We start from the raw sequence: 16,833 nt of genomic DNA, 5'->3' as shown, positions 1-16,833 counted from the left end.
GCTGCAGCTACAACCACCAGCTATCAGAAGACATCATACTCACCCTCTGTCGCTGCATCTCCATCCCTGCACCTCCGTTGTCACAGCACCGGCGGCTCTCCTTTCCTGTGCTGAGCGGTCACGTGGTACTGCTCAATAAAGTAATGAATATGGACACGTTTCCACTCCCATAGGCATGGAGCACATATTCATTACCTTAATGAGCGGTACCACGTGACCGCTGAGCAGAGGAGAGCCGCTGGCGCCGTGACAAAGGAGATGCAGGGACAGAAAAGAAGGCACAAGGAGGGTGAGTATGACGGGGAGGAGTGGGCAATGTGAGCCATGCATACAACCAGGGGAAGGGGGGAGCTGAGCCATGGAGTACCGGGGAGCTGAGCAATGTGGGACCGTGGGAGCTGAGCAATGTGGGACCAGGGGAGCTGAGCAATGCGGTACCTGGGGAGCTGAGCAAAGGGGGACGGGGGGAGCTATGCATACAATACAATAGGGGGAGCCACAAATACCAGGACAGGACAGGGGGAGCCGCATACCAGGACAGAACAGGGGGAGCCACGGGTAACAGGATAGGGATGAGGGGACAATACATACCCGGCTTATACTCGAGTCAATAAGCTTACCCAGTTTTCCATGGCAAAAGTAGGTGCCTCGTCTTTTAATCAGGTCGGCTTATACTCGAGTATCTATGGTATTTTTGTAAACTGTCTTTGAGTTACATAGAGTATTATAGTACGTAAAAGATAATGTTAATGCATTGCACACGGAGTGCACACGCATGTCATATGGATGCTATGCGAGAAAAAAAATAACACGCTCGCATTGCACGCGAATGACATATGGAGTGAAACCTGCATGATACTCATCCTACTTCTCTGGATCAACATCGGACCAATCTTTTTATATAGGAATGTGAGTGACCCCTTGAGGAGAATAAAAGAGAACTGCAGCATGATTACCACAAAAGCTTTAAGGCAGAAGGGTGGATTGACAGCTGGGGTATTCATACACTGGAGACCCTTTCATTATTTGTTAGAGGAAGGTTAGAGCAGAGGCCATTACTGGATTATTATATGGAAATAGTTTGAACAAATAAATGAAAAGTTCACATGATTATTGGAGCCTGCTGTGAAAATAGTGGTAAGGAAAAGTTGGAGTCTGAAGAACACTTCATACAAACACTATTTAAGTGCTACAAATAATAATAAAGGTCACTTATTTCAAACATATTTTACTTTTTTGTTGTTCCTTTTTGTATATTTATTTAGATTTTGCACATTCATATTTTCTGCTATTTTTGATGTCCCATGGAAATTTTTACAGAGAAAATGTCACAAAAATGTCATAATAACCAGATCATGCCCCTTATTTCAAAACACTACAAGAAAAGGTAAAAAGCAAAACCCTCTGTGTGCTGAGTTTTCAACATTTTATATTCAACATTTTACTAGAAACTTAAAAACATCTGTATGCAGAACTTATGACAAAGGAGTGCAAAGGAGACTGCTATTCAAAACATGTGAAGTCACTGTACATAAATCCAGGGGTCGTCCAAGCTTGGAACAAAAATCTGCAGTCACTGTATGTGACTGCAGACTTCATAATCCTGGACAGTGTGTAGTATGCACACTGTCAGGATTCTCTGGTATTGAAAACGAGAGCAGGCGGTCACATGCGGGCATTTTGCATACCTGCAGTCACATGCCGTATAGATGTGCTCATCCTCTCTCAATAGAAATGCATTGAGAGAGGACAAGCCCATCTAGTGGATTGTGGCTGGAAGTATATAAATCGCATACTTGTGGTCATGTGACTGCCTTTCTCACCGGCAGCACTAGAGAATCCTGACAGTGTGCACACCGCATGCTGTCAGGATTCAGGACCCTGCAGTCACATAACATGACTGCAGACTTCCATCCCAAGCCTTCACTACTCAATTAATTAGATATGTTGAATGTAATTACTGTGGCCCTAAGATCGGCGCTGTTCACATCTCTTAATGAATCAGGAGCCCCTGACAAGTGGCACCTCGCCACATTTCTTACTCCAGTCAAGGACTGGAGGAATATTTCTGGTGTAAGGTGTAAGGAATGCCACAGCTTGTCATGAATTAGATGTGCTGAGGTGTTATGATTCTGTTTCCATCTCAAAGTTGCAAAATGTTAGCAAAACGCTCAAAAAATGTTCAATTTTTAAAACCAATTTATGCCCAAAATTTGGGGTATTTGCTTTGATCAATCGGGGTTTATGACTATACTGTATGTATCAGTGAGGAGGAAGTACAAAGGAACATTGATTCCTTGGAAAAGAAGAGTTATTCAGAGCTGGACAGTCCAACTTGCGAATTGAAAACAGAATTTAAAGATTTATTAGTCCCCGACCAGGCGAAGGTTGACCCTGATTGTCTTTCCACTAGCAACATTTTAAGACCTCAATATAATTCTATTCTTGTTCTTTTGGTTAAAGAAAGGAATCAGAAAGTTATAAAAACTGGCATCCCATGTAATTTTTATTTTTTTACACTGTTCAATTTACTATATAATGTACTGGAAAATGTAAACTAAAATGTAAAAAATGATCAGAACACAATGCAAATCCCACATTGGTTTTTGTTTTTGCGATGTTAACCCATTACTTGCCAAATGATTATTTTTTTTTTAATGACAGATTTTTAATGATTTGGGTCCTAATGAATCAGAAACATAATTTGCAAAATTGTTTCAAGTACGGATTTTTCAGAAAAGGGCGTCCCAATATTCAATTAAAAATGACAATGACATGATTTCCTATTTTGAAAACTTTCATTTTACAAACACAGCACAAAAAATTGGACCTAATTATAAAAATTATAAAATCTTAGTTGCTAGAAGATTAGAAGATTAGGTGTCCCAAAAAAAGGACATTGGTAGATAATGGGTTAATGCAGAAAGGTGACCTGGAAACATGATTTATCTAGGTCAGTATGATGGCCATATGTGTTAATTCATTTTATATTTTGATAGGACTGTTTTGGAAATGGGAATACCAAATGTTTATTTTTTTGTTATATTTTTAATAGGGAAAATATGGGTGATTCAAACTTTAATTTATTTTTATTATATTTTTTGAAATATGTATTCTTTAAAAGGGTTGTCCACTACTAGGACAACCCCTTCTTGATCAAAATCTTGGGCCCCGATAAAATAATAAACCTCATACTCACTTCCCGTGCAGTGCCACCAGTGTTGGCACTCACTCTCCCAAAGCTTTTGTTTGGTGTTGTGAAACGTGACACCAGCACCCAATTGGGATCGGGGTCACTGTCTCCTTTGAACAAATCAAACATGAAAAGGAAGTCCGGGCTGCAGCTGAACTCTATCTTCCTCTTCATGCTCAATTCGATAGGAGGCAGAGACATTGACACCAGCGCTGATTTGAACATAAGCGTCTGGCAGAGACGCAAACCAGTGCTTTAATCCTGCACATGTGCTGGGAGTCTCTAAAAGGTTGCTTGCCTGCAAAAGTATCAGGCTGACATTGATATACCTTCATTCCTCTGCATGTGGTGGGCATCTTCAAAAGGGTGAGCTGAAGTGCTTTTTGCAATGGGGCTGCACTATACTGTGTGTGTGGGAGCTGCATAATACTGTGAGTAGGGGGATGCATTAAACTGTGTGTGAAGGACTGCACTATACTGTGCATGTGGGGGGCTGCATTATATTATGTGTGGGAGCTGCACTATATTGTGTGTGAGGGCTGCACTATGCTGTGTGTGGGGTGGCTACATAATACTGTGAGTGGGGGCTACACTATGCTGTGTGTGCGAGAGCTGCATAATACTGTGAGTGGGTGGCTACATTAAACTGTGTATCAGGGACTGCACTATACTGTGTATGTGGGGGGCTGCATTATATTACGTGTGGGGGCTGCACTATACTGTGTGATGGAAGCACTATGATGTGTGTGGGGTGGCTACATAATATTTTGAGAGGGGGCTGCACTATACTGTGTGTTGGGGAGCTGCATTATATTGTGAGTGGGGGCTGAATTAAACTGTGTGTTAGGTCTAGCGGAATGCACTGATTAAATATAGATGTTTTTATTGGTGCGTTCGCAGCCCGGGGTCCACCGTGCAGGAGGAACCTGCTGCTAGCAAATGACGGCACTATATGGCAGTTTAAGCGAACTCTGTTACTTCACAGAGTCACACGGAAACAAGATGCTGTGCCCTGTTAACCCCACAGGAGTTCACAGCTAACTGTTGCTGAAGGCAATCTGTGATCACGCAAACATACAATCTCCTCACTGGAGGAGCTGGTATTCTAGGGGCTTATTTCAGCCGGGGCCCTAAATCCATGCACATAATCTCCTCGCCGGAGGTGCCGGCATTCTAGGGGTTTATTTCAGCCGAGTCCCTGAACACACAAAAATGTGACCACACTGGCGCATGCACATAACAGATTTGATACTAGCGCATGGCCGTGCGGCCATGCAAGCCGTATATAGCTGCAGCAAGTAAAAGACCTTCCTAGAAGGACCAATGAGAGACTGCCATACCTGATCATGTGACCCTAGATCTCCACTGAGAGATCTTGCCCTGGGCATGCTCAGTGTGTGCAGAGCAGGACTTAGTCCTAGCACCTACAGGACCTTCCTGAAAGGACCAATGGACTTAGCTGCAGTATCTGACCATGTGACCCTCGATCCCCACTGAGAGATCTTACTCAGGGCATGCTCAGAACGAGAAAAGCAGGACTTAGTCCCAGAAGCGTCTGCTCGCCGCTGCCCAGCACTGACTTCAATGGCAGAAGCACTCTTTGTACAGAGTGGGACTGAGCAAGACGCTGGGACCGACGTCTCCGCTGAGCAGGCTCCACTGCGGCAGGAGAAGAATGGGAGACCGCAGCGGAGATGGCCCGAGATTCCCCCTGTGCAGAGGCGGGAACTCAACCCCTAACATTGTGTTTGTGGGGATTGCACTATACTGTGTATGTGGGGGGACTGCAATATACTGTGTGTAGGGGGCTGTATTTTAGTGTGTGTGGGGGACTGCATTATACTGTGAGTGGGGGGCTGCATTTTAGTGTGTGTAGGGGGCTGCATTATACTGTGGAGAGACTGCACTAAACTGTTTATGTGGGGGGACTGCATTATACTGTGTGTAGGGGGCTGCATTTTAGTGTGTGGGGGGGCTGCATTATACTGTGGAGAGACTGCACTATACTGTGTATGTGGGGGGACGGCATTATACTGTGTGTAGGGGGCTGCATTTTAGTGTGTGTGTGGGACTGCATTATACTGTGTGTAGGGGCTGCATTTTAGAATGTGTGTGGGGGACTGCATTATATTGTGAGTGGGGGCTGCATTTTAGTGTGTGTAGGGGGCTGCATTTACTGTGGAGAGACTGCACTAAACTGTTTATGTGGGGGGACTGCATTATACTGTGTGTAGGGGGCTGCATTTTAGTGTGTGTGGGGGGCTGCATTATACTGTGGAGAGACTGCACTAAACTGTTTATGTGGGGGGCTGCATTATATTGTGTGTGTGGGGGCTGAATTATACTGTGTATGTGGGGGGCTGCATTATATTGTGTGTCTGTGTGGGGGCTGCATTATACTGTGTGTGGTGAGCAGCATTACACTGTGTGGAGGGCTGCACTATACTGTGTGTTTGTGGAGAGGCTGAATTATACTCTGTTGAGGGGCTGCATTATACTCTATGAGGGAGGATGAATTATACTCTATGAGGGGGGCTGCATTATACGCTATGAGGGGGGCTTCATTATACTCTGAGGGGGGCTGCAGTATACTCTGAGGGGGCTGCATTATACTCTATGTGGGGGCTGCATTATATTCTATAAGGGGGCTGCATTATACTCTGAGGGGGTGCAGTATACAATGAGGGGGGCTGCATTATACTCTGTGGGGGCTGCATTATACTCTATGAGGGGGGCTGCAATACTCTGTGAGGAGGGCTGCAGTATATTCTGTGAGGGGGCTGCATTATACTCTATGGGGGGCTGCATTATACGCTATGAGCGGGGCTTCATTATACTCTGAGGGGGGCTGCAATATACTCTGAGGGGGACTGCAGTATATTCTGAGGTGGGCTGCATTTTACTCTACTAAGGACCATGGGGAATGCATTGTACTATATGTACATCATTCTTTCTCAGCCGGAGTAAAGAGGCCAGGAAACAAACATCAAACAACATCAGTATTGTCGCTCATGCTCATTTAGCGGCCTGAACTCAGCGCATGTAAATAAAACAGAACTTTTTCTGTGTGATGGTGCAATGTGTGAGCATTTGGAGCCCCACTTTAAACTTTTGCCCAGGGCCACACTTTGTCTAAAACCGGCTCTGCACAGCACAAGCCATTTAACATGTCAAGATAGGTGTTGAGTTGCAATTTTTCCACTTCAAGATATCGAGCTCCATCGTGCTATGAGTGTCCTGTTTGAAAATGCTACATCCATATGTACCAAAGCAGTTAGGTTTACAGAATATTATACAGCTACATTAAATAAAAGCCATCATCTTGACTTTAGAACCATTTTTTTAAAATTGCAAAATTAGTAAACCAGCTTCACAAGCACGTAAACTGATACCTTTGCTTCTCTGGTGGTTTTCATGCTGTCGTCCTCGAATTGTCAACTGTGCCTCATCACCTGTTTCTGATCCAGAATTTTCTTCTGACTTCATGTACCCTGCTGGATCTATAGGCAGAAAAGACATAATGAAATTTGTACCAGCATACCCAGCATGACACAAAATTTCTAGTATGGGTACATTGCAATGTAATAATGTTTTCAATTATTTTCTTTCTGACCTTGAATAATTGCAAATGCTATTTGCTGCAGCTTTTAGAGAAGGAAGTGTAGGGCCCATTTTCAGATATGGTTTGTAAACTATAAAAACATCCCCAGGTTAGCCTTGGCATTTTATTTTTTAAGCAGTTTTTTAGTTGTTTTTATTTTCCATTTACTCAACATTGGCCATATGTTTACTTTTAGTAGTTAATAGTAATATATGAAGTTCGCAAAGGGGTTGTTCACTACTTGGATTTTGATGGACTATCCTTTGGACAGGTCATCTATATTAGTTTGGTGGGGGGCAGTCAGATGTAAATAGTATATAAAACCTGGACAGAATGGCTCCATATACTATGTAGTGGCTGACCTCTGGTACCCCACCTCAGCTCTAATATGCTTCAGTACAGATGATTGGTTGGGATCCCAGGTGTTGGACCTCCATTGACCTTACATTTCTGGAGTTAGGCTATGGATATCTAAGCTTTGGACAACCTATTTAACACATATTGCATTTGGTTTGGGGCATTCCTTTGGAAATTTTCATTTTTCAAAACCATCACAGTATTGAAATGTCGAACAAAAACGCAATTGGTATAAAATGACCAGATAAATGCAAACCACAGTGAAATGTGTGAATGCAATATAGGGCCTTCAATTGTGTAGGTAATCTAGCGTCTTTTCATTAAAATGAAAGGCAAAGAAGCGAGCTACATGTGTATCTTAAACATTTTTTCGTCTATCCAGATCTAATGGATCATCCATCCTTGACAAAGCCAGAGTTGCATTGTTGATGCACAACATGGTACCGAGCGGTTACTCGTGCCCAACCAACCTCTACAGCTATGAATCATCGCTAACAGAAGTGACAAATGGGGGAGGTCTGGTAGTGGACTGTTGCTTCATTTAGCCTGCTTTCCTCCTAGATTTTTCCACTTCACAACTACAGCACACACTCGACCAGGATGATTATAGCATTCCGTAAACTTCATAAAATAAATATTTAGTAGGATGATTTCTTATCATAGTGCTGCGACCCTTACCCTATCCTGCTCCTGTTTCTCTATAGTGGTTGTTTTGACTGCACAAAATACATCCAGAAGTCATAAACAGAAGAGTAGTGAATAACATATCAAACTAATGCAAGTTATTGGACATCATGTGGATTCAAGGGATGAGCTTCAAGGGAAGAGCATAAATCTTCATCTAAAGGTGGTTGTCCACATTCAGCTAAATTTAGCCCATTTGTTAAAACAAATCAAAACAAGAAAAAACAAATTGAGCTTTTCTCACACTTCCTTGGGTCCAACTCTGTGTTTCCACAGCAGACTCAGCCTTTATTCAATGAGTGCAGCGTTGACTTACCCTCGATAGCGCTGTAGCCAATCACTAAACTCGGCAGTTGTTTGGGGTTTTTTATACATCACTGAGGCTATGGGCTATAGTTAGTTAAGATAGGACAACAACTTTAAAGCTAAATGTTTTTCTTTACTTATCCCAAAACATTACATTGAGATTGGACATATTGATTACCAAGTATGTTATTAAAAGTTGTAACAAGGCTACATGCCACATGACGGTAATTCTGGGCTTTGGTGCCACAGACAACATGGCTTTCTGTTAGAATCTTATGAATTTTAACACCAAAACTTATTCCTCTGTTTGTCATAGGCTGGCAAAGGTCTCCCACAATTCCAGGATAAAGGACATACATGCAACTTGGAACTCAAAATAGATATAAGGGTATATAGCAAGATGACTCTTTGATATTGACCGATTTACTCAACATGTATAGGAGTAACAACCAAACAGCTCTAGTTGTATCTGATTGTCCTACCTAATTTTGCAAATAAATCAGTCACCTGAAAACACAGCTATATAGCTTGAAGTGCTTTTCTTGAATATTGCACTGATGAATGATGATATCTACAAGTGTTCCCCAAATCCAGTCCTCAAGAGCCATCAAAAGATCATGTTTTCAGGCTTTCCAATGATAGTTCAATAATCTACGTAAAACTAAGAAAATCCTGAAAACATGATCTTTTGATGATACTAAAAATGGGGGCCATGATGCTTACAACCACCTAGGCAGTGGATGAGTTGAAGGGTGTCTCCTTGGAGTGTGTAAATGATGTCCCAGTCTGCCATCTTGTTCAGAAGGTGGGTGGTAAAGCTGTAGAAATATAGTTGGTATGGTGCCATTACTACATTGTGCTGGTAAACATGGCTGAAAGCTCATGGGATTGGTAAGGACCAGGAGAACAGCAGAAATATGAAGCAGAGGTAACCTATGAGGACTAATGTGCGCAGTAGTAGATGAAGTGTAGCAGGGACAGTGTTTAAGTTTCCCACAAGATGGCCATAATTGTGAAGAGTGGTCTGCTGAGAAGCCAGGAGAATAGCCTCTTTGAAAACCATATAGATGTCCTGCTGTTGACACAGAGGGAGATAACTTTTGGAAACCCACTGAGACATCCTGCTGGTGAGATGGTCTATTGGAAAGCAACCAAGATGGTCTACTGGAGAGATGCCTAAGGTAGGTTGTTGTTAAGATTGAGAATGCATCCCCAAGAAAGCAAAGAGCGTAAGCTGGCAGCTGGTGGAATTGAAGAGCTCTCCCTTTCATATGCACCTCCATCTCTGTAAGACAAGCTGGTCATTGCCTGAAATGACTGCTTGAGGGTCAGGAGTGCTGAGGGAGCTGTAACTGGAGGAAGCCATGAGCTTGGAGGAGCTGTGAGGTAGAAGCTGGTAGACCATAAGCGTGTTATAGAACAAATATCCGAGTACCATGTACTGAAAAGTATTGTGTGCCCTCAGAGCCAAGGCCTGAAATCACATGCTCATGAATGCAGTAAATACATTTATTGTTGCTAGAGCTGTGCTCCATGTGCCCAAGTCTGCGTAATATGTAAATTCAAGTTTTGCTGTATTTTAACTCTCAGTATCCACCTGTTATATTACCTGCACTTTACAGACTTACTCTAAAGGTCTTTTTACACTAGGCGACCGTTAGCTATAAATGACCAATATTCAGCTACTGGGTTGCTGATTGGCGGTCGATTATTAGCCTATTCACACAGATGATCTATAATATATTGTTGAGTGCGCATGGGCTGCTCATTCGTCAAGTGACCAGCAGCCGTGTGAGATTGTTCATTCATGATAGTATGACAGTGTAAAGGAAGCTTGAGTGAAGGCCATTAATGACCAGTCATCACCCATATCGATGATTACAAGTGTAATTCATCCTCTATCTTTTGAATCTCTGTTTATATGCAAATAACCTATACAGAGAGAAAGCACTCTTCACAAGGCGAAATGTTCCTGGGATACCACACCACAGAGAGGCCAGAAGATTGCTGCTTCTGGTTACGTGAATCCCTGCACTGATTAGAACTGCTTCAACATGCTATTAGCCTTGCAGGTTATCCTTGCTATCTTATTGCAAGGGTTAATCAGTTCTGTTTATCTCCTGGAGCTTTCCATCCTAAATTGCCTCAGCTGTTCAGTGTTGTCCACTCCCCTATGGTATATATGCTTGCCACTGGCCCTTGGGAGTTGCCAGTGATAGTTTACCACTGCCTGATTGGAGTTGAAGGAGAAGTTAAGTGTTTGTTGGAGTGATCTTCATGAGATTTCTGTGTGGAGTTGGAATGTTTGTTTATCTCCCTATCCTCTACCCATTGTGTTTGTCCATTCTATTCCTCCCCTGATTCTCACTCAGTTGTTTTGTGAGTGTATTTGTATGATTGTAGTTTTCTTTTATCTCTGTCTGTCCCATTTGCCTGGTCTGTGTTATCTTATACACTTATGTTCCATACCTCCTTGTGTGAGGGAGGGAACATAGAAGAGTTTACATACGAACATAGCAAGGTATGAGAGCACGGCACATCCACCATCTGGGATAACCTGGAGGACTGGGATAGCCTTGTGTTCCCCAAGCTCGAGGGACAGGGTAGGTGCCCATAGTCCCTTGCAATTAAGTGACAGTTGTCCATTAGACCGCCAGTCAGAGGCCTCTCACCCAGCCAAATCAGACCTCCTGTTTTGCCCTGATGAGGGGCAAAAATCCTGAAACAGGTGTCTGCAAATGGAGTTTCTTTGATGGCTTCTTATCTTTAGTCATGTGGCCAGGCTCAATAAAGAGGTGACAATGACTCTTAGGATTGCTAACTCCCAATAGGTAGAATAGAGTTCAAATCGTCTTTGTCTCTGAAGAGGATATTTGTATATTTATATTCCAGGAAGAGCATTGCATGGCCTATAAGTCTCCTTACACTTATTTTTTGTTCTGCAAAAGGAGATACATTCTCCCATAGACTCTCTGTTTATACAGTACCTCGCGAAAGTATTCGGCCCCCTGGAACTTTTCAACCTTTTCCCACATATCATGCTTCAAACATAAAGATTCCAAATGTAAATATTTGGTGAAGAATCAACAACAAGTGGAACGCAATTGTGAAGTTGAACGAAATTTATTGGTTATTTTAAATTTTTGTGGAAATTCAAAAACTGAAAAGTGGAGCGTTCAATATTATTCAGCCCCTTTACTTTCAGTGCAGCAAACTCACTCCAGAAGTTCATTGTGGATCTCTGAATGATTCAATGTTGTCCTAAACGCCTAATGATGACAAATATAATCCACCTGTGTGTAATCAAGTCTCCGTATAAATGCACCTGCTCTGTGATAGTCTCAGGGTTCTGTTTGAAGCACAGAGAGCATCATGAAGACCAAGGAACACAACAGGCAGGTCCGTGATACTGTTGTGGAGAAGTTTAAAGCCAGATTTGGATACAAAATTATTTCCAAAACTTTAAACATCCCAAGGATCGTGTGCAAGTGATCATACTGAAATGGAAGGAGTATCATACCACTGCAAATCTACCAAGACCCGGCCATCCCTCTAAACTTTCATCTCAAACAAGGACAAGACTGATCAGAGATGCAGCCAAGAGGCCCATGATCACTCTGGATGAACTGCAGAGATCTATAGCTGAGGTGGGACAGTCTGTCCATAGGACAACAATCAGTCGTACACTGCACAAATCTAGCCTTTATGGAAGAGTAGCAAGAAGAAAGCCATTTCTCAAAGATATTCATAAAAAGTGTTGTTTAACGTTTGCAACAAGCCACCTGGGAGACACACCAAACATGTGGAAGAAGGTGCCCTGGTCAGATGAAACCAAAATCGAACTTTTTGGCAACAATACCAAACGATATGTTTGGCGTAAAGCAACACAGCTCATCACCCTGAACACACCATCCCCACTGTCAAACATGGTGGTGGCAGCATCATGTTTGGGCCCGCTTTTCTTCAGCAGGGACAGGGAAGATGGTTAAAATTGATGGGAAGATGATGGAGCCAAATACAGGACCATTCTTGAAGAAAACCTGTTGGAGTCTGCAAAAGACCAGAGACTGGGACGGAGATTTGTCTTCCAACAAGACAATGATCCCAAACATAAAGCAAAATCTACAATGGAATGATTCACAAATAAACGTATCCAGGTGTTAGAATGGCCAAGTCAAAGTCCAGACCTCAATCCAATTGAGAATCTGTGGAAAGAGCTGAAAACTGCTGTTCACAAACGATCTCCATCAAACCTCACTGAGCTCGAGCTGTTTGCCAAGGAAGAATGGGCAAGAATTTCAGTCTCTCGATGTACAAAACTGATAGAGATATACCCCAAGCGACTTGCAGATGTAATCGCAGCAGAAGGTGGCGCAACAAAGTATTAAGTTAAAGGAGCCGAAAAATATTGCACGCCCCACTTTTCAGTTTTTGAATTTTCACAATAATTTAAAATAACCAATAAATTTCGTTCAACTTCACACTTGTGCTCCACTTGTTGTTGATTCTTGACCAAAAATTTACATTTGGTATCTTTATGTTTGAAGCATGATATGTGGGAAAAGGTTGAAAAGTTCCAGGGGACTGAATACTTTCGCAAGGCACTGTGTACTCACATTGGTAATACAGGGTGATTCACTCGCTACTTTACCTGGATAAATTACTTCTAGAAGTGACAACCAATTACACTGAAATTTGGATTATACAGTATCTTGGCTAATAAGAAATTAATGTTTTAACCCCTTTCTGACATTGGACGTACTATCCCGTCGAGGTGGGGTGGGCCCGTATGACCACCGACGGGATAGTATGTCCAACGCGATCGGCCGCACTCACGGGGGGAGCACAGCTGATCGCGGCTGGGTGTCAGCTGACTATCACAGCTGACATCCGGCACTATGTGCCAGGAGCGGTCACGGACTGCCCCCGGCACATTAACCCCCAGCACACCGCGATCAAACATGATCGCGGTGTGCCGGAGGTACAGGGAAGCATCGCGCAGGGAGGGGGCTCCCTGCGTGCTTTCCTGAGACCCTTGGAGCAACGCGATGTGATCACGTTGCTCAGCTCCGAGGGTCTCTTACCTCCTCTCCCTGCAGTCCCCGGATCCAAAATGGCCACGGGGCTGCATCCGGGTCCTGCAGGGAGTGGCTTACCAAGTGCCTGCTCAGAGCAGGCGCTTGTTAAGCCTGCAGCACAGTAAGTCAGATCACCGATCTGACAGAGTGCTGTGCAAACTGTCAGATAAGCGATCTGTGATGTCCCCCCTGGGACAAAGTAAAAATGTAAATAAAAACTAATTCCACATGTGTAAAAAAAAAAAAAAATTCCTAAATAAAGAAAAAAAAAATAAATATTATTCCCATAAACAAAAAACAATAAAAGTACACATATTTAGTATCGCCGCGTCCGTAATGACCCAACCTATAAAACTATCCCACTAGTTAACCCCTTCAGTGAACACTGTAGGAAAAAAAAAACGAGGCAAAAAACAACGCTTTATTATCATACCGCCGAAGAAAAAGTGAAATAACACGCGATCAAAAAGACAGATATAAATAACCGTGGTACCACTGAAAACGTCATCTTGTCCCGCAAAAAACGAGCCCCCATACAGTGTCATCAAAGAAAAAAGAAAAAAGTTATAGTCCTCAGAATAAAGCGATGCCAAAATAATTATTTATTCTATAAAATAGTTTTTATCGTATAAAAGTGCCAAAACATAAAAAAATGATATAAATGAGGTATCGCTGTAATCGTACTGACCCGAAGAATAAAAATGCTTTATCAATTTTACCAAACGTGGAACGGTATAAACGCCCCCCCAAAAGAAATTCATAAATAGCTGTTTTTTGTCATTCTGTCTCACAAAAATCGGAATAAAAAGCGATCAAAAACTGTCACGTGTCCGAAAATGTTACCAATAAAAACACCAACTCGTCCCGCAAAAAACAAGACCTCACATGACTCTGTGGACCAAAATATGGAAAAATTATAGGTCTCAAAATGTGGAGACGCAAAAACTTTTTGGCTATAAAAAGCGTCTTTTAGTGTGTGACAGCTGCCAATCATAAAAATCTGCTATAAAAAATGCTATAAAAGTAAATCAAACCCCCCTTCATCACCCCCTTAGTTAGGGAAAAATAATAAAATTAAAAAAAATGTATTTATTTCCATTTTCCCATTAGGGTTAGGGTTAGGGCTAGGGTTAGAGCTAGGGTTAAGGTTAGGGTTAGGTGTCATGGTTCCCAATGGCAAGGGAACGTAAAAAACACATAAGTAACGAACGAGCTCTCGGGTGATGGAAACTCGAGTTGACCGTGAGCTAAATCTACCACACAACTAACAGTAGCCAAGGAGCATACCTACGGCTTCCTATATGCCACGCGCCAGCCGGAGGACTAACTACGCCTGGTAGAGGAAGAAACAGACCTGGCTTACCTCTAGGGAAATACCCCAAAAGATGATAGCAGCCCCCCACATGTAATAACGGTGAATTAAGAGGAAAAGACATACACAGTATGAAAGTAGATTTAGCAAAGAGAGGTCCACTTACTAGATAGCAGAAGGATACAAAAGAGGACTTCACGGTCAACTGAAAACCCTTTCAAAAACCATCCTGAAATTACTTTAAGACTCCTGTGTCAACTCATGACACAGGAGTGGCAATTTCAGCCCGCAAGAGCTTCCAGCTACAGAGGATTACAAAAACTGCAAACTGGACAAAAGGTACAAAACAAAAGGACAAAGTCCACTTAGCTGATCAGCAGACTAGTAGCAGGAACATGCAACCGAAGGCTCTGGTTACAATGATGACCGGCAAGGAAATGACTGGAGAGCAAGGCTAAATAGGAAACTCCCAAACACTGATGGAAGCAGGTGAACAGAAGAAGCAAAGTGCAAACAAGTCACCAGTACCACCAGCAACCACCAGGGGAGCCCAAAAAGCGGATACACAACAGTTAGGGCTAGGGTTAGGGCTAGGGTTAGGGTTAGGGCTGGGGTTAGGGCAAGGGTTAGGGTTAAGGCTAGGGCTAGGGCTACTGTTAGGGCTAGGGTTAGGGTTAGGACTAGGGTTAGGGTTAGGGCTAGGGTTAGGGCTAGGGTTAGGGCTAGGGTTAGAGTTGAAGCTAGAGTTGGAGCTAAAGTTAGGGTTAGGGTTGGGGCTAAAGTTAGGGTTAGGGTTGGGGCTAAAGTTAGGGTTAGGGTTTGGATTACATTTACAGTTGGGATTAGGGTTGGGATTAGAGTTAGGGGTGTGTCAGGGTTAGGGGTGTGGTTAGGGTTACCATTGGGATTAGGGTTAGGGGTGTGTTTGGATTAGGGTTTCAGTTAGAATTAGGGAGTTTCCACTGTTTAGGCACATCAGGGGCTCTCCAAACGCGACATGGCGTCCGATCTCAATTCCAGCCAATTCTGCATTGAAAAAGTAAAACAGTGCTCCTTACATTCCGAGCTTTCCCGTGCGCCCAAACAGGGGTTTACCCCAACATATGGGGCATCAGCGGACTCGGGACAAATTGGACAACAACGTTTGCGGTCCAAGTTCTCTTTTTACCCTTGGGAAAATATAAATTTGGGGGGCTAAAAATCATTTTTGTGGGAAAAAAAGGATTTTTTATTTTCACGGCTCTGCGTTGTAAACTGTAGTGAAACACTTGGGGGTTCAAAGTTCTCACAACACATCTAGATAAGTTCCTTGGGAGGTCTAGTTTCCAATATGGGGTCACTTTTGGGGGTTTCTACTGTTTGGGTACATCAGGGGCTCTGCAAATGCAACATGACACCTGCAGACCAATCCATCTAAGTCTGCATTGCAAATGGCGCTCCTTCCCTTTCGAGCTCTGCCATGCACCCAAACAGTGGTTCCCCCCACATATGGGGTATTAACATACTCAGGACAAATTGGACAACAACTTTCGGGGGCCAATTTCTCCTGTTACCCTTGGGAAAAAAAACAAAACTGGGGGCTAAAAAATAATTTTTGTGGAATTTTTTTTTTTAATTTTCACGGCTCTGCGTTATAAACTGTAGTGAAACACTTGGGGGTTCAAAGTTCTCACAACACATCTAGATAAGTTCTTTGGGAGGTCTAATTTCCAATATTTGGTCACTTGTGGGGGGTTTCTACTGTTTGGGTACATCAGGGGCTCTGCAAATGCAATGTGATGCCTGCAGACCAATCCATCTAAGTCTGCATTCCAAATGGCGCTCCTTCCCTTCCGAGCTCTGCCATGCGCCCAAACAATGGTTCCCTCACACATATGAGGTATCAGCATACTCAGGACAAATTGGACAACAAGTTTTGGGGTCCAATTTCTCCTGTTACCCTTGGGAAAATACAAAATTGGGGGCTAAAAAAATCATTTTTGTGGAAAAAAATATTTTTTATTTTCACGGCTCTGCGATATAAACTGTAGTGAGCCACTTGGGGGTTCAAAGTTCTCACAACACACCTAGATAAGTTCCTTTTGAGGTCTAGTTTCCAATATGGGATCACTTGTGGGGGGTTTCTACTGCTTGGGTACATCAGGGGCTCTGCAAATGCAACGTGACGCCTGCAGACCAATCCATCTAAGTCTGCATTCCAAATGACGCTCCTTCCCTCCCGAGCTCTGCCATGCGCCCAAACAGTGGTTCCCCCCCACATATGGGGTATCAGCGTACTCAGAACAAATTGAGCAACTACTTT

General features: G+C 43.1%; 1 protein-coding gene across 2 annotated transcripts in view; it reads right to left on the bottom strand.

Moving 5' to 3' along the window:
• The window catches only part of ASTN2 (astrotactin 2), a 939,506-nt gene that overhangs the window by 590,639 nt on the left and 332,034 nt on the right, over window positions 1-16,833 (bottom strand). For both annotated transcript variants that reach the window (XM_077283456.1, XM_077283455.1), the window contains exon 4: window positions 6,586-6,693. In XM_077283456.1, coding sequence (XP_077139571.1) covers window positions 6,586-6,693 — 108 coding nt within the window. The remainder of the gene's footprint in view (window positions 1-6,585; window positions 6,694-16,833) is intronic.

This window comes from Ranitomeya variabilis, chromosome 2, assembly GCF_051348905.1.
Source record: "Ranitomeya variabilis isolate aRanVar5 chromosome 2, aRanVar5.hap1, whole genome shotgun sequence".
Lineage (NCBI taxonomy): Eukaryota > Metazoa > Chordata > Amphibia > Anura > Dendrobatidae > Ranitomeya > Ranitomeya variabilis.
The sequence above is the reverse complement of the archived record's forward strand: the minus strand, read 5'-3'. Positions and strand labels throughout refer to the sequence as shown.